The sequence below is a fragment of the Myotis lucifugus genome, unplaced genomic scaffold (genome assembly GCF_000147115.1).
Source record: "Myotis lucifugus unplaced genomic scaffold, Myoluc2.0 scaffold_10, whole genome shotgun sequence".
In the NCBI taxonomy this organism is placed as follows: domain Eukaryota; kingdom Metazoa; phylum Chordata; class Mammalia; order Chiroptera; family Vespertilionidae; genus Myotis; species Myotis lucifugus.
The window spans coordinates 7,402,140-7,423,364 of record NW_005871058.1 but is presented as its reverse complement, the minus strand read 5'-3'; the positions used below and the strand labels follow the sequence as shown (position 1 = coordinate 7,423,364).

The window sequence follows — 21,225 nt, the reverse complement described above, 5'->3', positions numbered from 1 at the left end:
AGTTTATCCTTTTCATTTTTAATAGAGGTGGCACACACTGTTTATGTTATTATATTAAATTGTATAAGAAAATATGTTCCAGCAAATACATTTTTAAATAGCGGAATGTCATCTTTGGTTTAGGTAATGATATATATAAAAACTTAGATTAAAATTTACCATCATATTATAGTTTCAAAATAGAAAAACACACACTTTTATGTTCTGAAATTTGGCATATTTGTAGTTTGAGTGAAAAATTTAGCTGGTTTATTAGCTAATATTTATCCTTCATTCCTAAATGACGAGCTAAAAGTTTTAGGCTATATTTGCAAGGATTTTTCTGCCGATTATACATAGTAGTTGGGGACAATCTTTAACTCCCAATAACTAAGAAGCCAATTGGATATAACACCCCCTCTTTTAACATTGGTTTTTGGTAATGACATATCTTTATACATCATATAATAAATTGATCAGTTGTATGCAGTTATAGATCTGTGTGAATATCATTGAGGCAAATTTATCTAATTCTTTCTTGCCATTTTTATGCTCTCATTGACATGCTATATTTCACCACTGATGTTCTTTATGTTTCCATCTTTATTTAAAGATTGGTTGTGAGTTAAAAAAAACACACACAAACCCAAACAACACCAAACAATATTTAAGAATGAAAATGAAAACAATGTAAAATGGCCAAAACCACTGGGTGATAAATGATTGGGGAACTAGCCATGAGCATGTGTCTCTAATCACCATCTGATGTGTACTTGGAAGCTCTCATGCTGCTCATTAATAAACAGAAACTGTCTAAATAATCATTTTATGTATTGCTTATTTAACAAATAGAAATTGGAACACATGCCGTGACTGCCTTTTCTGATGTGAATGAGCTTCTGGGGGCTATAGGATTTTGTAAATCACTGAATGGAGAGTTTAGTTTTGGATGATCGATAGGGTTCTTTTCAGTTTTCTACTAAAATTGAAAACAATTAATAATACTTTGCAAACTGGGAGGCTGAAATCTGCATAATCATCTACTCTGTGACCGAAGAGACACGTGTCATGGGTAAAGTATAGGCTTGAAATCAGGCAGCTCAGAATTGGAGTCTGGATTCTATCATGTTTGCTGTGTGACTTTACACAAGTTACTCAACTTCTCTGAGCTGTGCTCACCCTCTACATAGAAGAGAGACAGGCCTAGTAACCCCATGATGGGTGTTATTGTGAGGATTCAGCCATCCATTAAACAAATGCTTATTATGTCACTGCTATGTCCCAGGCATATTCTAGGCACAATAGTGAATAGGAGAGAAAAAGTGTCTGCTCTCATGGAGCTTACATTCTAGCAGGAGAAATGGACAAAAACACCAACACATTTAGAAAACAATGTTAGGTAATGGTAAGTGTTATGAAGAAAAATGAAGCAAGGTGAGAGGTTAGGAGACGTTTGGGAGGGGGTGATTAAAGAAGGCCTTTCTGAGGAGGTGATATTGGAGCAGAGACTGAGGAAGTGAGTGTGAGGCCGGAGGAAGGAGTGTTCCAGGCAGAGGGCACAGCCATAGCAAGGGCCCTGAGGTGAGAGCAGATGTGATGTGTACGAGGAACATAAGAGGCCAAGGAATTGGAGCAAAGCCCAAATGGGGGACAGCAGGAGAAAATGAAATTGGGGTTTTGACCAGTGCCCCAGGAATTTCCCTCTCCTCTGCCATCAGAAGGGTATACACACTTTTTCCTCAGCTGGACGCCACCTTGTAAAGGGAATGGTGGTGGGGACAGCCTTCAGCTGGGGGAGACCATTCTGACAAGGAACTTGAGCCTTGAATTGACTATTTCATCCACGTTGGCCCCCATCTCCTGGTTTCACCCAGGAGAGCCTTTGCTGGCTTGCCTGGCTCTGTCTGTAGCTGGGAAATTCGAGGCTGTCTTTCAGAGAATCAACCATGGTGAACTTTAATTAAAGGCTCAGCACTTTCTCTTTGGGCACTTGCCCATAATGCTGCTAAGGGCACCCAAATCTGTTTGCCTTTAATCCATCCCCTGAGGGGCCAGGAAAGCCTGACAGCTTTTTGTGAGACCAGGAAGGAAGGTGATGTGGGCTTGGCAGGAGTTGAGAACAGAAGTTCCCTTCTCCAGCTGACAGGGCCGGCTCCTGTGGAACATGCCCTGCTGGCACATCTGCTCCACGCTAATCATCTCTTGCTCAACTTCTGACCTGATCACTTGGGAATGGTGCAGACATCCTTCGGCCTCCATCACTGCCTTGGGCTGCCTGATCAAATGCCAACCTTGCATTTCAGGGCTGGCCTCTGTGCTCTGGAAGCCTTGTCTTTTGTTAGCCTGGTCTTTGTGCTTCATTCAGGTGAAAACTCCTCTTGAGGTCTGGTGACAGACTGGGCCTGAAAGATATGTATGTCTGACATGGATTAAATGCCGTCTGACTTGAAGACAAATGATCTCCAGGGAATCTGTTGGCCTGCAGATTATAGCACATGTGATATCTTTTAAAAACCACTTTAAAATAAAAGTATACTATAATACACAAAGGTGTACATACAATAAATGTATAGCTTGCTGAATTTTTGCAAAGTGAACACACCCATACAACCAGTACCTAGATCAAAGAAAAACATTTTTAGTACCCCAAAGGTCCCCTACTTACCCTACTAACTCCCTTCTAGTCACTGCCTTCCTAAGGTTAACTACTATCTGGACTTCTAGCACAGTTATTTTGTTTTTGAACTTCATATAGATAAATACAATATATACATTCTGTAGTGTCTGGCTTACTTTTGTTCAGCATTATGTTTGTGATATTTGTCCATATTGTTGGGAATTCCTGTAATTTGTTCATTTTCATGGGCAAGTATGTCACAATATATATTTATCCGTTCTGTTATTTATATGCATTTGGGTAGTTTCTAGTTTGAGGCTATTATAAATAGTGCTGCTGTGAATATTCTTATGTATATCTTTTGATGCACATATATTCATTCCTATTTGGCATATACTTAGGAGTAGAGTTGTTGGTAGATACCACTAAGCAGTTTTTCCTAAGTGATTCAATATGTATACATCCCACCAGCACCATATGAGTGTCCTGGTTTCTCCACATTTGGCCAATACTTGGTATTTTCTTCTTTCTCATTTTGCCATTCTCACATTCTAGGAGGTATTGCATTGTGATTTTATTTGCATTTATCTGGCGATCTGATGATTAAGGCAGTTGAGTACCTTTTTATATGTTTATCAGTCATTTGGGTTTCTTTTTTCAAACATAATTGGAGTCAATATAGTCAGAGGATGAGCTAGGTTTGGATTTTGCCATTGCTAACATCACCTTCACTGGACCACAGATTTCAAATTTCTTCTTCCATGGGATGCTATTACCATATACTTTGTGTGGGCCGTGGAGGGCTGAGAATTTGTTCTCGTTGTTCCCGAAACCCTCAGCTTTCAGCAGCCCTTTACCACAGAGGGGTGTGCCTTCTGGCCCTCCCACAGCAGCAGACTGCTGACCTTATTATTCAGTGCTTTAGGTTTTTTATCTGAATGGGAGATGGTCCTGGGAGGTGGGTGGGCTTTTATGGCTGTGTGGAACTAAAGGAGCTCTCCCCATTTTCCTACCTTGCCCATTATCCTCCTCATGACTACTGGGTGGTGGTCATTGGATAGGATCTTATGAATGAGTGCAAACTCATCTTGTGTCTGGAGCTCCGAGTTATTCTAACCTGTAGGCTAACATACACTCAGCCTTCCAGAAGTTAACATTTTTCTATTTCTTCTTACTCATGCTTATGAAGACTACTCCTCCCAGGCTCTGCCAAATGTGAAGCTGTTTATGTCTCACTTTTCCTTGGAGGGGCTTCTCTCTCTCTTTAAAATTTAGTTCACCTGGTTTCTTGCAGCTTCCACTTTCTGATGGATTAAAAAAAGTTCTGATTTCACGGATTATGCATATTTCTCTTTTTGTTAGGGTGGATGCTACATTTTCTCTCAGTTGTTTGCATCCTAACTGAGAGCAGCCCCACTGGTAGTGGATCAAGAGACTGTTCACTGTTCTTCTCAATCTTCATGCTTCCATCACAGAGTGGGCTGAGCTCCCATTTCCCTCCTGGATTTTATGTCAGAGTCTCTTGAGAAATAAGATACTCTGCTCCTCTGTGGATTATATTTTTCTCATCAAGTGTCCATAACCAATATTTATTTAAGGGAAAAACTCTTTTTAGAGGCTTAGTGTGATAATTTACTAACTTTATGAGCTGGGGATAAAAAAAAAGATATGGGTTGGCAAATTTTCTTTTAAATGAATCATTTTTTTAAAATGATAAGAGTAATTCATTAATAAGTAGAGAATTAAAAATACAGGAAGTTATAAAACCAAAGAAATAAAAAACCACCCATAATTTTATTAGCCAAAGAAAATATTACTACTATTTTATCAAATTTATTCTAATCATTTTTCTGTGAATATGTTTATGTTAATATTTGTACATAAGTGTACATCCTCAAGTATATAATTTGTGTGTGTTGTTTACATAAGCTAGTTCTAAAAAGTGTTTTTCTGTGGGTTTCATGGCACTCATGAAAGATGATGTGTTATTCATGTTTGTTTGGTGAAGATGCTAAAATTTATGAAGTATTTTTTGTTTGTTGTTAGGGCTGAATTTCTTCTTGTAGCTATTTCATATGATCAGCCAGGACAGGTGTGTATATGTCATTCCAATGAAATGTAATTCATTTCACAAATGACCAGTTGCTGATTCCTTGTGCTGAGGTCCCCCTTTTCTCATGTAACTTCCATTCCTCTTTATTTATGCTGACCCATTGTCAGGTTTAGAACAAACAGAAATGAGGCACGTATACGATGTTCTTTTTGGTTTGTTTGTTTGTTTTGCTAATCCTCACCGGAGAATGCATTTTCCATCTATGATGTTCTTAATATGTGTTATAACTTATTTTCCAGAAAGTATTTTGGAGAAAAAATTGGACTGTATTTTGCTTGGCTGGGATTATATACATCATTCCTCATCCCATCTTCTATAATTGGTGTGATTGTGTTTCTTTATGGATGTGCAACAATTGAAGAAGATATTCCCAGGTAAGACAGTTTTAAAGAAAAAGGCTCAATTCCCATGTTAGTAGTTTGGAGTTTCATCTTAGTTTCAAGTACATTTCACACATCTCCTTCCAAAGTCCTTACCCTCTATCCTTCTTCTTCCCTTACTACACACACAACTTTTCTCCAGAGCCAGATCTTGGAGCTACAGATTCTGGGAATGGCTTCATAGCCATGCTGGGCGTGACCCACATTCTTTCCTACTAAAGCTCTTCTCCAGAGCCAGGACTGATTTGGACAGGTGGATAAAGCCAGATGAAAAAATTGTGCCTGAGAAATGCTTTCTTTAACTTCATGATTCACTTTCCCCGACCCCATATTTTCCCATAAGATCCAAGGCAGGAAGTATTAAGTGGTATTGGGTAGAGATCACATGTCTTTCGGTCAAACACTGTTGGAATAAAATGCTGTGAGACTGTAGAAGCAGGCAGGTCTGGAACTGAGGAAGGCTCAGCCTCTGGTTCAGGAGTTGGAAACTACAGGCAGTGACAGTTCTCATGGTGGGGCTCTTGGAGAACCAAGAAATGGAACAAAGTCTAGTCCTCATGAGGAAGAGAAAGCCTACAGAGAAAGTAAGCACTTAAAAATAGTGCTTACTTTCTTTGCCCTCTGGCATCAGGGAAGAACCAATACTTACCAAATACCGACTTGTGCCAGGCATGGTGCTAGGTGGTTTTATGCACTAGTTTCTTTGATGCTGTAGAAATCAACATTGTAAACTCTGTATAAGGTAGTTATTATTTTGACCTAACAGAGTTGGAGAAATGGACAATAAATGAGGTCATATAACTTGTTCAACTTCAACAACTACTAATTGTCAGGGTTGAGATTTGGCCGCATGCTGCTCCAAAGTTTTGCTTTTCCCAATAAGCTGTGAAGTCTTCCAGAGAGCTCATATTCTCCCTGGCAGCCAAGAACTTCAACTGGCCTTGTCTGATGCATTCTCAGAAAACACGGATTCCATGCTTCTCTTGCTCAGTTGTGATCCCTAGAGAGCTGAACCCCAGGTTGATCAAAACTAGAAATCTCTATACAGTGCTTAAAGAACCAATGCCAGTATAATGGGTGGGGCATCAGTATGCTGGTTTACATCAGGACTTAGAACTTGTGCCCATATGGGAATACATATGACAGTGACCATTGCAGCTGGAATTGACTATCATCTGTACATGCTGCAAAGACATATGTCTATGCACATGCACACACTCATATATGTACAGATGTGTAGGCATGTAAAATGTGATTATTATAATTGTAGATGTATCATATTGCCTATCAGAGTGTACGATGTTTTAAAAACCATGGGTAGCATCCCATTCGTGAGTTATGGAATCAATTTAATGGTTATCTTTTAAGTGAACTAGAATAAGATAGAGTAGAATGATATATAATATTAGTATTCATCACAAAAGAAGGTATAAGTATTGTTCCATGAGACTTTATTTAGATATATGAGTATGTTTATAAGAAGATGGTATGTACAATTTTTCCCTACTGGAATATGATGTGAAATACTTTCAAACTATAGGTCATAGTCAAAAAGTTTGAGATTGACTCTTAAAAATTGAAATTTTGATTGTCACTTTTTCAGATTCATGATAGGACATGACAAACCAAGAAGGTATAAATGATAGAAAAAATTAATCATATTGTGAAGATTTTTTTAAAGAACTGTTCTTAAATCAGAATTGTATACCCACCAAAAGTCCAAGCTCTGTGGGCCTGATGGAAATTCACAAAATATCACTTCTATCAACAAAGGAATGGCCTCCAAATCCCAATACTAAATCTAAATAAATTCACATTTTTTTCAGACTTTGTGTCTACCAGCCACTCCTAAACATAATTAAAAACTTGCACTATTCCTGGGGTTATTTCAGAGGTTTCTAATTTTGGCATTAAGCTGGGAAGTTACTACCTATGTATCACTTTTTAAAATCTTTTTATTTTGAACACATTATAGATTCAGGAAGTTGCCAAGATAGTACTGAGAGGTGTAATGTACCCTTTGCCCGATTTCCCCTGATGGTTATGTCTTGTATAACTACAGTACAAAATCAAAACCAGAAAATTTACATTACGTGGAACTTTAAACGGTACCTTTTATTGCCAATAACTTTGATATGTGAGATACAAGTATCATTTGTAAGTAATAATTCCATATGTGCATGATACATCTATAGAACTTTCCTCTGCTCACCAAGGGATTGGTTCCATTTGTTAGGCATTTGCTTACATAGGTAGGAAAGACTGGAGCATTTTTAAAAAGCAGATTAATTTAAACCATATTGAAAAAAAATTGGTTACTTTAGGTCTGAACCTTAATAACAGATGGTCTGTCTGAATAATTGCCTCATTGCACCTCCTCTCTTTCTGCTAGCACAGTCCTGTACCACCTAACCTGTAAGCCATGAGTCACTCATTGAGAACACCACTCAGGCTGGGTTTTTATCAACCTATGCTTTCTAGAGAAAATGATAGATTGAAGAAATACACTATTAGATTTATAGCCACAGTTACTTATTACTAGGAATCTGTAGATTATGCAGCCAGTGAATAATCTAGACATGATTCCAATTCTAGGTGAGTTTCTCTCATCTTTCAGCTTTTCTAGAGAATCCAGTCATTCGAATGTCCTCCTGAGGTAGAATTTCTTCAGAATTCTGTTCAAATTGCTTGCATCCAAAAACCGAAACCAAAAACAACCATCAATACCTACAAAACATCTGACTTTCAATTTAAATGATATGGGGAGTATCTGTGCTACACTGGCTACAATTTTGTACAAATGATTGATACTTGACTGTACTCTAATTTTAAAACCAGTAATTTACATAGCACTTAAGCTCCAAAATTCTTTGCACCAAGTTGGTTGCTAATACTTTTTCATTCCTGACTTTTTAGCCCCGACTAGATTTGATTAAGATTACGCTGACTAGGGTTATCCCTCCCCCACAACCTATGTGTAAAAAACCCCTGAAGAACAAAGTCTCTACTCAGATGTTCGCAGACACAGCTTCAAAGCACAGTGCTTTACTAGAATTTATACAGACCAACAATTTTCTGTGTGAATTTGTTTTTCAAGAGGGTCCTCTCCTCTCTGAAAACAGCAACTCCTTCTCAACTACGCAGCGAACACTTATGTGACCCAGAAGACTTGAAATAAACCAGGCTCTCCAGTGAACAATAAGAATGTGCCCAGGTGAAGCTAGCACAGCTGAACTTATTAACGAGATGTTACTCTTTAATGTTGTCGATGTGAATGAGTCACTGCTATTGACACTTGCCAATGGAGAGCTTAGCAGCAAGTCAGTGGAGGAACCAGGGTTTATCCTCGGAGACCTAGAGTTTCCATTCTCTCACACAAGGGCCTTTCCCTGCTGTGGACTTAATAGCTCATTAAAACGAGCTTGAAAGCTGGCATTTGACAGACAGTGACAGCCCTCAGTTAAACCCTTCAACTTCTTAATAAAGGAAAAGTAGATCCAGGCATCCCTTGACTTCTGGGTTAAATCTAAGCACTTGTTTAGCACACAGGGTACCAGCTTATTTACCCTGGCAGTGGCCTCCCACTTGCCAGCCATGCTCTGCAGCTCCCTCTGCTGCCTCTTTCTGGAGAAAACATAGCTGCAGTTTCCAGTGTAGGAACCCCTACCTCCCCAATGCTTCATTTTCATGAAATCTTGAGTTCTCCACCATTTTCCTCCCAACCAAAAGCCCAACCCTCTACCCATTCTCCAGGAGGACTATTACACACCAGAATGATAAGTTCATTACTTTTCCTGCCAATATATGGTGTGGAGAGATATTAGGAGGCCAGTTAGGGCTGGTAGTTCCTTGGTTCTTATTTATAAGCACTCATATAAGCTTAAGTTTATTGGATTCAGCTAATCACCTAATGAAGGAATGGAATTTCAAATGTATTCATCAGTCCATTAAATAGAAATGTACTGAGAATCGGTTAGAATATAGGCGATGGTTATTTGACTCATGCTTCTCTCTTGAAGATCGTAGAATCTAGACTTTGGAAAAATTTACCTCATTCTTTCATTTCCCCTAATCCCATTTCATGGTCATGATAATTTTTATTAGGTTGAGGTTATTAATCCCCATTCTACAAATGTGGATGTACTAAGAAAAAGGCTTCCAATCCAGATTTGAAGACAGTCTATGCTTGAATGATGATGAAATCTAACTTCAGGCGGGTGATTTATTCACAGTTGTTGGTGCTTTCCAACAACCTCATACACTCCACACATTTTGAAGGGGGTTTTATAAGCCATCTTTCAGTGTACATCTTTGACAAATGATCACTAACTTTCTGTTGGGGAATTTCTAATGGTGGGGGCTCCATACCTCAAAAGGTGGCCTATTTATTTTTTTGGACAAAACATAAGAACAACACTCTCAAAGTGGAAAATCCAATCCCACCTTCTTTAACACACCTCATGTATGTTGTTGATAAGATCAGCCATGGATTCAGAAGTGGGAGATGTCTTGGGGGTGATTTGTTTGGGGTGGGTCCTGTGTGAGCTCCATCTGACCCAGTAGCCTCTGTCTATTGCAGCAAAGAGATGTGTGACCAGCAGAATGCCTTCACCATGTGTCCCCTGTGTGACAAGTCCTGTGATTACTGGAACCTCAGCTCAGCCTGTGGTACAGCGCGGGCCAGCCACCTGTTTGACAATCCTGCCACTGTCTTCTTCTCCATCTTCATGGCTCTGTGGGGTAAGTGGTTATCATGAGGCTCGCTTATATGAGTGGTACCTTGAAATGGGTACAGTGACTATGCTCTAATGGCCATATCCTTCAGTTTACTTCCTTTAGCATTTAGTCCTTGTATCTCAAGAAGTATTTTAGGGATAATAGGTTTACTTCTTTTACTCATAAATGTAAATAGAACTAAGGATATTATCATGGATATATATATATATATATATATATGGATATATATATATATATTTTTTTTTTTTAAAAAAATACAGTAATATTAACCTTGTATTAGTCACATGTATGATTTATTCAGAATTTGAACCAGTGAATATTTTGAAAACCCCTAGCACAGCCATAATGCACCTCTAGGAACATCTAAGACATATAAAGTCATAGCTATCACCCAAAATAGAGTGGTGGAATCATGGCCATGGTCACAGAGTTAGCTGGTTGTAAAGGGCCTAAACCTGGTCTCCTGACTCCAGGTTCAGTGTAATTTCTAGGATACCATGAGTATAGACTGTAGAGATTTTACTTAATACCACAGTGGTGTTTTCAATATTCCACTTTGTGAAGGGATTTGTGAAGGAAAGAACAAAGAGTTCCTTCATTGTCTTTCTCCTCCTTTCTGCCCCTCCCATCCCAGAGTATCAGGGTAATAAACTTTCTCTAAGCCATAGCCATCTGACAACACACACACACACACACACACACACACACACACTTGTATTTTTACAAACTGGGATAACTTGGAATAACAACCTTGTGGTAATTGAGCATTTCCAAGAAGGCACACCCACATGTATTAAAAAAAGAGACTAAGTTGACATGTTTCAGCCCATCTTGAGTAGCCACCTGCTTTTTACTCATCATGGATGTACAAGCCCTTAGCTTTCCCATTGGATCATAGACCAGCAAGGCCATGCGACTTCTACAGAGGCTGTTTGATTTATCACTGACTCTATGGGGCCTGGAGGACCTACCAGGATGGGACCATGAGTCACATCTCTGAAAGTGTGAGGAGGAGACAGAGAGAAGTCTGTTCTCAGCAGTGGTGGGAACAACTGTCTTCCATTCCCTGTAGGGACCTCTACTTGGGTGGAGATAGAATCAGACTAGAAAGATTTCCATATTCGTAGGCCATCAAGGACAATTTCCAGGGCCATTCTACTTTCAGGGAGAACAGTGGTCAGTTCATGAGAATGAGGCAGGAGGAAATGGCACTTGTGACCATAAAGCTCTGAAAATGTTCACAGGAATGGTCAGTAAAACAGACTGAAGTTGAAGTTTGTTACCTGGGAAGTCAGGCAGTTCTGTCTCCTCATCCAGCAAGGGCATCTTGTAATTACTCAGAAATCCACTTGAACTGACTTGGAACTCAGAATATGCATTCATATTTTGATATATTGCAATCCTAATGCCATTAAGTTGTCTTGCAGATATTACGATGATCAAATAGATGTAGCTTAGTAACACTGGGTCCATGATCCTTAAGAACTTTGATGAGCTGCTTAATTCCTTGTTGTAGAGGAACTTGGTTTTCATTTTTACTTGCCCACTTTCAAGCCCCAACAACTGCCTCTTCTCTCTCAATAGCTGTAATGAACAAATACCCCCCACCCCTCCGGAGAGCCTAATAATTTACTACCTCATCCCTGGCTCCTCTCTCTTCCTCTCAGATAGCAGTGTAGGGAAAGCAAAAAGGGTGAGATTGTGTTAGAGCTTCCTGGCAAAAGGTAGAGTTTGGTTTTATTTTTTTAACAGCCTTGCTATGTTTTATGTGATTGTATATTTGGTAACAGCAGCCAAGAGCCCCTGGGCATGATTACCTACATGTTACAATTAAAAATCATAGTAATGCCTCTTGTTACCATGATTATTATGATCAGTGGTGCTTTGCTGGGTGGGCCTGGGCCAGGGCCCAGGCCTGCCAAGAATAAGGCTGGGAAGAAAAAGTGGTTCTCCACAGGAAGAGACTCAGACTATTGTGGAAAGGGAGAGGGGATTGCTGAGACAGAGGATTCATAGAAGGTACTAGACAGGGAGACCTGGGTCTGTTGGAATCTTTGGGCCTAGCCCCTCTGCTGTTCTGGCCTCAAACTCCAGGAACTTTGGAAAGAGAGTGAAGCCCTATTGAAAAGAAAAGGGACAGGGTTTATAAACTCTTTTTGTGACTTAGAGGACTGCCTAATGTGTGGCTCCCATAGCCATCCAATGTGAATCTAGCGTTGTGTCAGTGAAGTCAATACCCAAGGTCCAATGTAACCTGGGGCACAATACTTAACCCTTGAGCATCATTGTCCTCATCTGTAAAATGGGTGAAGTAATACCTGTCCCATAATTTTCTGTGACTAGTGAGTGAGATGTGTTTTCAAAGCACTTAGCACAGTGCCTGGCACATAATATGTACCAGGAACTGTGAGCAGCTCTTCATCGGTGTTTGGCCCTCCCTTGTCCTCATGGCTCCTCTTTCAATGACTCTTTTGTTTCTCTTGCCCGTTCCCCCTGTCTTACTTCTGTCCTTCATGGACCTTGCAGAACTGTCCTCAGACACTGAGAAGAGTATAGGAAAAGGAGTGACATCCTCCTTGGTCTCATTGCATCCCCCAGGGTAATGCCAGTGTTGGAGGTCAGGATGCACTTACATGAAACATCCGCTAGTCCTAGGAGAAAACCTATAGATCAGTGCACTGTCATATTGTACCAAGTAAAGCAAATGAAGCTTTAAGTAATGGTATATTTAACCAGTCCATGGTGTTTGTTATGCTCACTTCTGTGCTGTGTCCAAGGAAAACAGGTATCCTGGAGCCAAGAAAGAGTTTACAGATCTGTTACTACACTATAGACCTGAATGGCAGCCAACAGTCCAGCACAACATGCAATGAAGGGCACCCAGATTCTTATCATGTGTAGAGGTGTATGGGTGGCTTCAAGGAGGGCCATATTCCTTCCCTTTCCAGGGCAGCAGACCTTAAGGGCAGTAGGAGTGTGGAGGAGAGGGTGCCCTTGAGCTTGATCTTATGAAAGAAGTGGGACTTGAGCTGGTCAGGAAAGGATGAGGGTAGACATTGGTGGGTAGCACAGGAGATGGGGACAATTTGCACAGGTTAGGAATGAAGAGGACAGGGAGGAGATGGTGTCAGCAGCAATGCAGGTATAAGGTGTACGTTGACAAATGGTGGGAATTGATTTAGGTCAATCTGGCCAGATATACAGGGTTCCAGTATCCAGAGAGAACTTAGGCCATAAATAGCCACTGAAAGTTTCAGCAGGGGTGAGGAATGGGGGGATATTGGCATCCTTCCTCTCTCCACATCTTCTTTACTGCCTGAATGCCTTTGTTCTTCAAGACTCAGCTCAGATGGCTTCTCTGGCAGCTAGTACTCCCTCTCCTGAATGTCCACAGCGTTTTATCTGTATCCTTCTTAAGGCCTAGTCACTGTATGCCTTATTTTGTAGTTATTTATAACCTCCCCACATAGACTCTAAACATCTTGAGAGCAAAATCTACACCAGAGTCATCTCATCTCCTTCATGATGCCCAGAACAGTGTTTTGTGCTGCAGATACCTTAGCTGGGCCTACTTCTTTTTTCAGGATTAAAAATTCATTCAAGTTCTCTCAAATAACAAGAGATTTATTTAATAAGGCAAGAAGCAAGTTCATGGATGCAGGAAATATAGCAAGGTCATTGGGGAACTGGAGCGGGAGTTGCTATCAGAAACCACAGCCCTTTCTCCCTCTTTCAGGTGCTGCTTGGTTTATGCCATCTCTGCTTCTCTTTGTGTTTCTTGGTTTCAGTTTTCAAAAGTGGGAATCTGGTCCATTGGCAGGCTCTAGATCAGAAGCTCAATCCTGGTATTATAGACCATGGCTGTGGAGTAGAGGGTGTTGGTCTTTCTGGAGCATACTGGGCTGGCCCTTCAAGGGGGCTGTGGTCAGAGCAGGCAGACTGACTGATGTGTATATGTGGTAGGCATTCAACAAATATTGGCTAAGAAATGGATGAATGAATGAGTGCCACTTAAGGGAGATTAGTCTATCAGCTGCATGCAAGATGGGTTGGAAGGCTGAGACTCTGGAGTTAGGTAGAACTATTAGGAGACTCTTACATAATCTCATAATTGTGAGTATTAAGGCCCACAGAAGGGAAGTGGTGCAGGGGACAAAAAAAAATGGAGAAAAGAAAGTGAGAGTGTTGAGGAAGATATAGGAAGAAAGAATGTTTTCATAGACACAATGAAGTTTGTCAGAAAATGACTACAAACTTTTTCATTCTTATTTTCTTTATTCTGCCATCCTTCCTCACTTCTTGAGATCAATGTTTACCCTCTTCTCATAACCTAGAAGTGGGGAAAAATGTGTGTGTGTGTGTGTGTGTGTGTGTGTATCTACTTGGCTATATGTGCAATATTTAGAGCATTTCAAGATAGAAGTAGGAGGAAGGAAATAAAGATTTAAAGAAAGCTCCTAAATTTGAATTTTATAAGTTTATTTTTCACCACCATTGGTGAATCCAACGAGTACTCAAAAATCCATTCTTCAAAATTGACAGATTTTTTTCTTTCCTTTTAAGCTACCATGTTTCTCGAAAACTGGAAGCGATTACAGATGCGATTGGGCTACTTCTGGGACCTGACTGGTATAGAAGAGGAAGAAGTGAGTTCTTTTGCATGCTTCTCTGGGTCCTTGCTTTGCTTTGATGCTATAAATAGACCATTTTGAATGAGATGACCACTTACGTGCACTGTCATATCAGCCAGTCACTGGCCAGGTCTCACTGTGGCAGCTCTTCTAGTTTGACTTTATGGGCTAAGCCATGATTGATATTCACTAAGACTAAAAATTTAAATTCCCTCTCTACTCTTGAGCTGTAAGACATTGGTCCTGGTAGGTAGCCCGATATCCCAGTGTCCCTCTCTGGAAAAGAGATGCCACAAGAGGCAGGCCTTGTGGTAGCCTTGAGATGTCATTCAACATACTTCTACATCTCATATCATTGGTTCTAGTGAGCATAAATCAAGAAAATAGGAACTGCTTCCAGAGCAGGAAATGTCAGAATGCCTCTGTAAGCCTTCTGAGGGTCAAGGGAGAGGCATGGGTGCCGGATGCTGGTTGTCTCTGATGCCCACGGAAGAAGAAAACCCCTAGACCTTTACAATGTAAGCCAGTACACCATGTGAACTGAAGCATGAGCTAAGGATAGGTTCTTACAGGGTTGGGAAAAAATGGTTTTACAGTTGTGAGTATATGAAACAGAGTTTATTCTTGTATTATTATTATTTACTAATTGCATTATTTTCCATACAAATAACTGTAAACCTACCCTTGCTTCATCCTGTAATTAAAGGATGGAAATAAATGAGCCTTTCCTCCAGGCTCTTTTGAGAACTAGGGGCCCAGTCTTTATGTTGGTGAGTTGATAAGGAACAGCGTGACATGGTTGCTCACAGTTATCTATTCCCACAATGACTGAAGAGCAAATGTGAATATCAGATAGGTTCTCCCCATATTGTGGACACTTCTGGATGCAGTGCTGGGGACAGTGGCTAGAAGGACCAGAGGCACTTCCAAGTGCCTAAGTACCCACTTGCTAAAGATATCATAAGCAATATGGCAGCTACATGGAGAGTAGGCCTTTTCCACACTCTCCTACAGTAACTGATGGGCCTTGCCTTGAGCACAGGACCTCTGACTTTGTGGCCCTGATCTTTTATGTCCAAGCAAGTGAAATCTCCAATTTAGTCTTGTTCTGGAGCCTATGTGGCTCTCCATGTCTGTGGTGTGGTTTCTTCTTCCTTGCTCTAATTAGTCAGCTTGCATTTGAGCATATGGGCATGGTAATTTATTGAGTACATACGCTCATTCTATCTATACAGTCCTTTGTATTAAGCATATACCCTGGGACTAACAGCATCATAGATTCCATGACAAATGAGAAAATATATATATGGGTTCTGCCTTCAGAGAGGGTAGAGTGTTCATATGAGGCCACACACACTAAGATGTCCTAGGAGCACCTAGGGCCTGACTGAAAGAAGTTAATTGGACAAGAGAGGCTCACTGAGCTGAAGATTGCCCCACTTTTGAGCAAAAGTCTCTTGGGTCTGGCGGGTCTCCCTTCAACAAGCACAAACAGGACCCAAAGAAGTCTTTCAACAAGTCTTTATGGTGTCCAGCTGGTTTCACAAGGAGGCCTCTTAGGCAGAAGTTGCACTGATCCATGCCCTAACCCCGTGGTCGGCAAACCGCGGCTTTCGAGCCGCATGCGGCTCTTTGGCCCCTTGAGTGTGGCTCTTCCACAAAATACCATGTGTGGGTGTGCACGTACAGTGCGATTGAAACTTCGTGGCCCATGCGCAGAAGTCAGTATTTTGTGGAAGAGCCGGTATTTTTGGAAGAGCCACACTCAAGGGGCCAAGAGCCGCATGCGGCTCGCAAGCCGCGGTTTGCCGAGCACGCGGTTTGCCGAGCACGCAGTTTGCCGACCACTGCCTTAACCGGTTTGGCTCAGTGGATAGACCAGTGGTCAGCAAACTCTTTAGTTAACAGAGCCAAATATCAACAGTACAATGATTGAAATTTCTTTTGAGAGCCAAATTTTTTAAACTTAAACTATATAGTTAGGTACATTGTTATTAACTTAATTAGGGTACTCCTAAGCTGGCCTTTGCTAAGAACGTCCTCAATCTGATTGAGGTATGTTCGCTGAGGTCAACCCCTTCCAACTCTCCCATCCACACTTGTCTTGTATACTTGTTTCATCTATCTCCTTTCCAAAAACCGACTTCTGCGCATGGGCCACGAAGTTTCAATCGCACTGTACGTGTGCGCCCACACGTGGTATTTTGTGGAAGAGCCACACTCAAGGGGCCAAAGAGCCACATGTGGCTCGCAAGCCGCAGTTTGCTGACCACTGGGTAGAGCATCGGCCTGCGGACTGAAAGGTCCCAGGTTTGATTCCGGTCAAGGACATACACCTTGGTTGCGGGCACATCCCCAGTAGGGAGTGTGCAGGAGGCAGCTGATCGATGTTTCTCTCTTATCAATGTTTCTAACTCTCTATCCCTCTCCCTTCCTCTCTGTAAAAAATCAATGAAATATATTTTAAAAAAAAAGAAGTTGCACTGATCCAGGGGGTGACTCTTGGGTTTGGTTGTTCCTCAGAGATTGGTTGATGATGGTAAGCCATAAAAACACTTACATAGCATCATCTCCTGTTGTATTGGTTATGTTTATTAGTCACACGCATGCCTTCTCCTTTCCAACATCATGGCACATCTTGGAAAAGCCAAAGACAGGCCAGGAGCCTAGCTTGTTGGCTTCTGGAATCTCTGATGGAGTTATAATCCCTGCCTAGGAGTTATTTTTAAATGATACAGGAACATGAAGTCCTCACACCTGTAGTTATTTGTCCTTGGATGCTTCAGGGAAGACCTGCCAATGAGTCCAGGTGTGCACAGTTAAATTCTTTTTGAAGTCAGCCATGCGTCTTCCTGCTCCAGCATCTGACTTGATTTGACCATGGTCTTCTTGATTAGTTAGGTGTGCTTTCCCATGCCTGGTGACTCACCATTCGTATTTGTATTGCTGAATGGCTCAGTGATGTCTCTTGAGCACTGGTGTACTTGCCAATGAGTTAATCACTTAGGCTGTACAGGAAACAGGCCCAGGCAAGTGAGTTTTAAGATTCCCCATGGCCACCTTTAACTTTGATTTTTATTAGTCGCCATTTTAGCTTATAGAATAATGGTGCAGGGAGGAAGTTTTGTCGTTGCCCTAACTCCCAGCTGTGGGGCACATCTGTTTCTCCAGCTGGGATCTGGCTCGTTGAAACAAAGTTTGAGGTATGCAGATAGTTGGTGGGATGAACAGATGCATCCCTCTGGCTTTGGTCAAACTGCTATGCAAAGCATGTGGCTTCTCTTTGTATCAGCTGACAAGTTAACATTTCCTCTCTCCTTTCTCAACACTGGTGCCATCCTCAGGAACGTGCCCAGGTTTGGTTTTCAGTGTGGTAGCAAGTGTTGTGTGTCCCCTTTCTCTCCCACATTGTGTTCCTGGTCTAGACTCCTCGTGATTATATGTGGTGTGGCAGCTTATGTCCAATAGAATCTGATCCTAAGTCCTGACTTTACTGTACTTGTGGTGTCTGGTTATAACCCACAGGCCAAGATTGCTCTTCTGCCTGTTTACTAACTACTCTTTGACTCTTGGGTTTTAGGAACACTCCCGGCCTGAGTATGAAACCAAAGTTCGAGAAAAATTGCTAAAGAAGAGTGACCAGACTGTTGTCCAGAAATTGGGAACCAACGTGAGTGAGAGCGGGGAGGAGGTAAGATGCTGGTGCTTTTTGCTCACTGCCCTCTTTATTTCTTAAGATCCTGTTGTCATTTCATTGGGAACTCCTTCATGGACAGAGATGGCTGTGAGAAGGGGTTGACAGAGGCGAGACAGGATGGAATAAGAGCATGACATCTCTGATTGTCCTGCATTCAGAGCTCATGGGTAGCAGGCTTTTGCCATGACTTGATTTGTCTCTCTTTCCTGGATAGTATCTGGACAATATTAGAGAGCAGGTTGGAGAAGAAAGAAAATGTTGTCAGGCCTGGTTCCTCTGGACTCCATCACCTAAATATATAATAATAATCACCACCACCACCATACCAACCAGCAATGACAGCTAACCTTTATAGAATGCTTGCTTGCGCTAGGCAAGGCACTGTACTAAGCGCCTTATATTATTTTATTCTCACAATAAATTTATGAGGCTGGCACTATTGTATGTAAATGAAAACTAATGAAAAAAATTAAGTCCACAGATTAAGTCATTTGCCAAAGGTCACCCGGCAAGTAAATGAGAGGATCTGGGATTTCAACCCAGATCCATTGCCAACAGTATGTACATCTAACCACTTTACATACTGCCTTTAAGTGCAATGAGGAAGTCACAGGATAAATCAAGAAATGGCTCTTAGGGCCAACAGAGGAAAATTCATACCTGCATTTGCTTGAGCTACTCATATATAATAATGTTCCTTATATTTCATCTTACCTGGGTAGGCCTCCAAAAGTAGGAATGTAATGGTGACCATCACTTCTGAGTTGTATTTCTGAGTTTTATAGTGGCATTCAGACATTGAAACAGAACTTTAGAATTTGTGCTGTGATCTGTAAATACTCCTGGTGTGTGTGAGGTAGGGGTACAATTCGGGGGCTCCACTTTGGCAGTGCCTGTCTCCTCTGAGTGCCACCCTTCTTTGAAACCGTGTGTGTGTGTGTGTGTGTGTGTGTGTGTGTGTGTGTGTGTGTGTCTGTTTATGTCTTTTCTAATCTGGTTCCTGAAAAAAAATCGACAAGATTGAAAATCTGTTGTTTTGTGCATATCTTTTCTCCATCTTGGATTTGAATTCAATTTGTATTTAATTTGACATTCTTTAAGTTGAAACTATTCATGTTAACATGCAAATTTATTCAAGCATCAAAACAGAAGAATGTGTTGTTTTTGAGCCCAGAACACTAGCTTTTTAAATTTTATTTTAAAGAAAATAGGACTTTGAACAGAAAGAGGGTGGCCCTTTGAGTTATTTTTTTTTCCTTGACAGCAAGTTAAGTCCAGGACCACCAGTTATTCAGGAAAATAATGAATTCATTCTTAGGAAAGAGTAATTATCACCACCCCCTCATCCGAAAGCAAGCATTCTGTGTCCTGTCAGCTTCGGCAACTCCACGCAAACTACTTTCTCCACCCCAGAGCAATATACAATGGATAATTTTATGGAAATCACATGTAACTTTTATTGACCACTGACTCATTTAATTTTAATTCCATAGACGGGAATGCCAAGGAGCTGGGATAGCGTACATTGAGGCTGTGGTTCTAATACAAACATTGCTTGGATATATATGCCTGATAGGTCAAGTAACTCTCAGGAACCATGAATAATTGAAAAACATCTGAATGCATTATGAATGATACATATGTTTATGTTTTAGCATTCAACATCTATTTTCATTACACTGTTGAGAATGCAAAGCTCAAAGCATCTAATGCTTTATAGACACCAGGACAGGGTGGAGGTGGGGATGACTTTCCCAAATGAGCAGTGTAAGATTAAAATGGGCTGGAATTTGATTGTTAGCATCCTTCTATATTCCCCCAGTTCTGTTAATAGTGTAAATGTTTCTGTTTTTTTGTAAATCTAGCCAAAGATGGGAGATGAGGGAGGGAGGAACACATTGTGCGGCCTGATGGGAGGGATACTGCTCTTGCCTACGGGAAGAATTGTGGTCAATATTCACTACATGACATGGCCCTGGGCGCACCATCATGTGTGTGATATTTAGGAAAGGTACCTTCCTCTGGGGAATAGAGAGAGACTAAGAATCAAAGTCTAGCAGGCAAACTTCGATGGGCTTCTTTCGTCCCAGAGGATTACCTTGGCTCTGCCTTCATTGTAATCCTCAGGCTGCATATTCCCACCTTTTATTACTTCCTTTCCTTTTGAATGATAAAATTTACCATTTATTGGGGTCCAGAGTGGTCTAGGAACTTGCTGAAGATCACATAGCTAGTTGTGGGGGAGCTGGTAATCAAAATCAGCTCTGCTTGATCTCCAAGGCCCATTGCTTTTTTTATTTTATTTTAAAAATATCAAATTCATTTTTTTAAAAACAACTTTATTGAGATTTAATTCTCAGAGCATAAAATTCACCCATTTAAAGTATACAATTCATGGTTTTTAGTACATTCACAGATTTGTGCAGTCATTGCCACAGTTTAAGTTTAAAATATTTTTATCTTTCCCCAAAGAAACCCTAGATCCAATAGTTACCAAGCCCTGGGAAGCAACTACTCTATTTTCTGCTTCTATAGATTTGCCTATTCTGGACTTTCATATTATAAATGGAACCATGCAAAATGTAGTATTTAGCTTCTTTCACGTAGCAAAATGTGTTCATGATTCATCCATGTTGTAGCTATATCAGTACTTCTTTTTTTTTTTATTGCCAAGTAATGTTCTGAATTTTGGATGTATTTCATTGTGTTTAGATATTCATCAGTTGATGGACATTTGGATGGCTTCCACTTTGGGGGCTATTATAAATAATGCTGCTATACATATTTGTGGATGTATGTTTTCATTTCTCTGGGATATACATATAAGAGTGGAAATACTGGGTCATATGGTAACTCTATGTTTAACATTTTGAAGAACTGCCATATCAATTTCCAAAGTGATTGCTCCATTTTACATTCTAACCAGCAATGCATGAGGGCTCCAGTTTCTCCACATCCTCACCAACACTTGTTGTCTTTTTTATTTTATCTTAGTTGTGTGAAGTGGTATTTCATTGTGGTTTTAATTATCATTTTCCTAATTACTAATGATGTTAACCATCTTTTCATGT

General features: G+C 40.7%; 1 protein-coding gene across 1 annotated transcript in view; it reads left to right on the top strand.

The window, feature by feature from the left end:
- Window positions 1-21,225, top strand: part of ANO2 (anoctamin 2) — a 290,309-nt gene that overhangs the window by 129,967 nt on the left and 139,117 nt on the right. Inside the window, exons 12-16 of the mRNA XM_023749823.1 lie at window positions 4,949-5,083; window positions 9,669-9,829; window positions 14,390-14,472; window positions 17,802-17,813; window positions 18,038-18,148. Of these exons, the coding sequence (XP_023605591.1) occupies window positions 4,949-5,083; window positions 9,669-9,829; window positions 14,390-14,472; window positions 17,802-17,813; window positions 18,038-18,148 (502 nt within the window). The remainder of the gene's footprint in view (window positions 1-4,948; window positions 5,084-9,668; window positions 9,830-14,389; window positions 14,473-17,801; window positions 17,814-18,037; window positions 18,149-21,225) is intronic.